Source organism: Hippocampus comes, unplaced genomic scaffold (assembly GCF_001891065.2).
Source record: "Hippocampus comes isolate QL1 unplaced genomic scaffold, H_comes_QL1_v1.1 scaffold174, whole genome shotgun sequence".
NCBI lineage: Eukaryota > Metazoa > Chordata > Actinopteri > Syngnathiformes > Syngnathidae > Hippocampus > Hippocampus comes.
Window position 1 is genome coordinate 4,225,561 of NW_017805983.1, and position 3,851 is coordinate 4,229,411.

A 3,851-nucleotide genomic window follows, 5' to 3' on the forward strand; every position below is an offset into this window, starting at 1 on the left:
TTCTCTTGTAGCATCGCAGGTGTGCGACCTTGATGGCGCCAGCATGTGAGGCAACATGAATGCTGCCCTTGGGCCTGAGGTAGTAGATTGAATAGTTGTGAGGGTTGTGTAGCCTCTTTTTGAGATAACTATACAATCTACTGTCTTTCCCAAGGAGACGGCTTACTCAGCCAATCATCGCCCAAGTGACAACTGCACTGGCCAATCAGAACACATGCACGCAACGTACCTGGACGGTTGTGACCATTTCTGTGTTTGCTCCCAAGTGTTGTATTAGGTTACCGGTACTTGCCAGGCAGATGTGTATTTGAACTGGGCTTTGTCAAGGTGAGGTAGTAGGTTGTATAGTTTGGTGGGTGGGTCTACACCCTGCTCAGGTGATAACTATACAGTCTATTGCCTTCCTCGAGAAGCTCACAAACAACTGAATAAATACGACACGGTTTCCCAATCACTATTGAACTGGAGGACACATTTTACATTTCAAAAATTTCGAGGCGCAGCACCCAACAAAAATGTCACAAAATGTATATAATTTAGACTGGATGTTAAGTTGTCCCAGTATACTAAACGCACAAATTTGCTTAATGTGAAATCTGGGCCTGTTTAGTTGAACACAAAGCTACTATTTTATTGGATGAATGGCAACAGATGGAGCACAGGTTAATTTTGCCTTCTGCCCTCTTGTGGAAGCACATTCAATTGTTTTGCATATCAATATACATTTCTAGCATAGATTGATGAAAAAAAACATTAATTCCAGTGGATGAGGAACAACTAGATTACATACAGTATTGAATAATGCATGGAAAACGTCTTTACGTCATTGTAAGTTTCATGTGACTAACATTCAGGTTGTAAATGACAATAAAGTTGTTTCAAATGAGTCGACCTTCCAATAAATTCTCAAAAAATAAATAAATTAACAATTTGTCTTTATGGGGAGTTGTGTGTAGAATTTTGAGGGAAACAATTTATTTCACGTTGGGATGAAGCTGTTACATAATGAAATGTGAAAATCTGTAAATACTTTCTGGCTGTACTCGTATGTCACGAATAATTGCATGAGTCCTGAAAACACCAATTTATGTAACACTGATGATGAGTATTGTACTTTTAATATTCAAAAAAATCAACAGGTGTAACAAGATCTTGAAACGTAGCTATGAAATGTGGGCTTTCTGAATAAATAACACGAACATTTATATTTAACTAATCTTGCTTAAATGTTTGGGTATTCTGTGAGTTATCAATTTAACTTATTACAGCAAGAAGGACTAGCAGAAAAGCCTTACCTTCTGACAGCTGTTACTGTTTCCTCTGCCCTTTCGGAAACCTACAAAGTGTGAGAAAGGTTCGTTAAACAACCAACAACAATATTTACAAAGGAGACCGGCTTCACGAGCGGTGTTCATAATGTTAGCCGCAATCTCAGCAAATTCAGTAAACAAAATTAAGTTATCAGAACTAAGCAGTTGAATACAATTCAAACTCATTGTTAGATCTTACCCGAGAAAGTTTAACTCATGAGGTGTGGTTTTCAGGTTTAAACTTTTTATAAATGAGGATTCGACATCGATCTCTTCACTTTTCCACATCAAATATGGCGACCATATCATCGTACGATTGTATTTATGTATAACAGATTTGCCTGTGGTGGAGACTCTCTAATTGATACAGCAGTCTTGGGCGCCCTCTGATGGAGAAATCTTGAAAGTGTACTTTGTCCTTGCGTAGCCTGTCAGAGAATAAAAAGATTCAGCAGCCTATATGACAAATACGTCGTGATCAATGCTTTATTCGTGTTGACATGATATCGATAAATTTGTGTTATAAAATGCCAACAACAGCCACAACCAACAAGCAAAATCATTCTTCGATTTGACAGTAATTCGACATGTGGGCATTTATTTTACTTCCGACAAGACGAAGGTTGAACAGGAAAACAACAGAATTCAAATTGTTTTCAAAACTTCTGCAATGGTCTTGTGAAGATGATTTTAAAAGACACTGTCATAAGTTGTACATTTCTTTAGGAATTTTTCAATGTATAACTTTTGCTGATCTTTTATGAACCTTGAATTCAAAATAATGGAATGATATTTTTAAACATAACATTGATCACTTTATGAATTTAAAATACAAATAAATGTAGTTCCACTCGGTGACACAATGGCATCATGCTTATATTGTAGATGTAGAGTGCACTTTTGTCAGATATCCATGAGGCCATTGAGTGCAAGTAGCTGCACAAACACAAACCTGCACAAGCAATTCCAAAATTATTTAATATAATCATTATAATTATTAAAAGAATTAGATAATAGCCACAAATATTTCAAAATTTCAGACAAACACATCTATATTACAGAACCAGAAGAACAGGAAACACAATGATTATCAGGAGCGTAGGAGTTTCTACTTATAAAGTAGATATCGGGCGACAATCTATCAGATTTACATTACATTTCCTCATGTCACAATTTTTGGTGATTCTCAAATACTCAGTATTCATATCTTGCTTCGTGGAGACTTTCCACTCTACACCTTATTCGCATCTCCTTGGAGGCCTCTCAGCGTTTTCTCATCGAACCGATATGTGAGTTTCCGTTTCACTTTTTGGATTTCGCCCGTGCGAGCGTAATTCCTCAATGCCCGCGCCATTTTCTGGTAGGTCATTGTCTTGCGGTTCCCTTTTCGGCGCCCCCACATCTCCGCCAGGCACTCTTTGTTTTGGGAGGAGAACTGAAATGTGCCCGAAGAGGACTGGACCCACCAGATGCAGCTTCGCATTGACGGCGTCTGCAGCATCTCGAACAGGAACTGGAACAACCGCTCCTTCCTCTTTCCTGTCAAAGAGGAACGGGATGTTGTTAAATCATGAGGGGACAATGAGTATGACTAAATCAAAGCTTCATACAAAAAACGGAAGGGGGAGAGATTTGCACAAGAGAAGTGTTTGTACCCGAGAATGGAGCAAGAAGTAAGGGGTCTTTGTCGGGTCTGCCTCCGCCATTAGAGGTTGGAGAAGGGGCATCGTGATATTCGTGGTACTGCGAGCAACTGGACTGAGAGTCTGAGTCGATACACACAATCGCCTGATCCGAATAGGCAACGTGATCCTAGAGCAAACGTACAAACACAAGTCACTGGTGGGTTTTCCTTCACCAGCAGATCATTGGCAGAATTTACAAAATGCATTTACACGAGGACAAAATTACCTCCACCACCAAGTACACTTTTAATATGGGATGTCCATTAAAAGTTGCGATATTGAGGCCATCATCAAAATATGCAGATTGATGCTGTCGGACTGAATTATCATATTTCCTAATATGGTCAACTTCGTTTTTCTTTACAAATATGGAGAGAGTAATGGTCTGCCGACTCAAGATTTGAAAGTGTATATTTTGAAAGTGAGTTTGGGAAGATGATGTTATCACTGAACTTAGCTTTTGTTAAGTAATAAAGCCATTAGTTTTTTAGGGGGTGCGTAAGTGCAGACCGATAGGCTGCAACGTGTCTGTAATTTTCCAATCAATGAAAGCAGGTAATAAACGAGTATCCATTTTGTAGCAAATTAAATTTGGCGATTGAAACATGATTATGGAGAAGTGTTATGTTGATGTTGATGCGCAACAGCACATGAAAAAAAAACAGTTGGCAATATTTCAAGGTCACAAACTTTGATAAAATCCTAAAATGGGCAATTCAACAAAATATTTTAAGCTTCGCTAATGTGAAAATTGTCTTTCCCACATTTTCAGCAAAGAAATAATAGTTTACATGACCAGTTGTCCCCTTTGTAGTTCCCCAACTTAAAAAAAAAAAAAAACTATATATATATATAT

General features: G+C 38.2%; 1 protein-coding gene across 1 annotated transcript in view; it reads right to left on the minus strand.

The window, feature by feature from the left end:
- Positions 1 to 2,541: 2,541 nt before the first annotated feature.
- Positions 2,542 to 3,851, minus strand: part of LOC109528283 (transcription factor Spi-B-like) — a 6,109-nt gene continuing 4,799 nt past the window's right edge. The window contains exons 4-5 of the mRNA XM_019890665.1: positions 2,966 to 3,122; positions 2,542 to 2,849 (exon numbers count right to left, since the gene is read on the minus strand). Of these exons, the coding sequence (XP_019746224.1) occupies positions 2,542 to 2,849; positions 2,966 to 3,122 (465 nt within the window). The remainder of the gene's footprint in view (positions 2,850 to 2,965; positions 3,123 to 3,851) is intronic.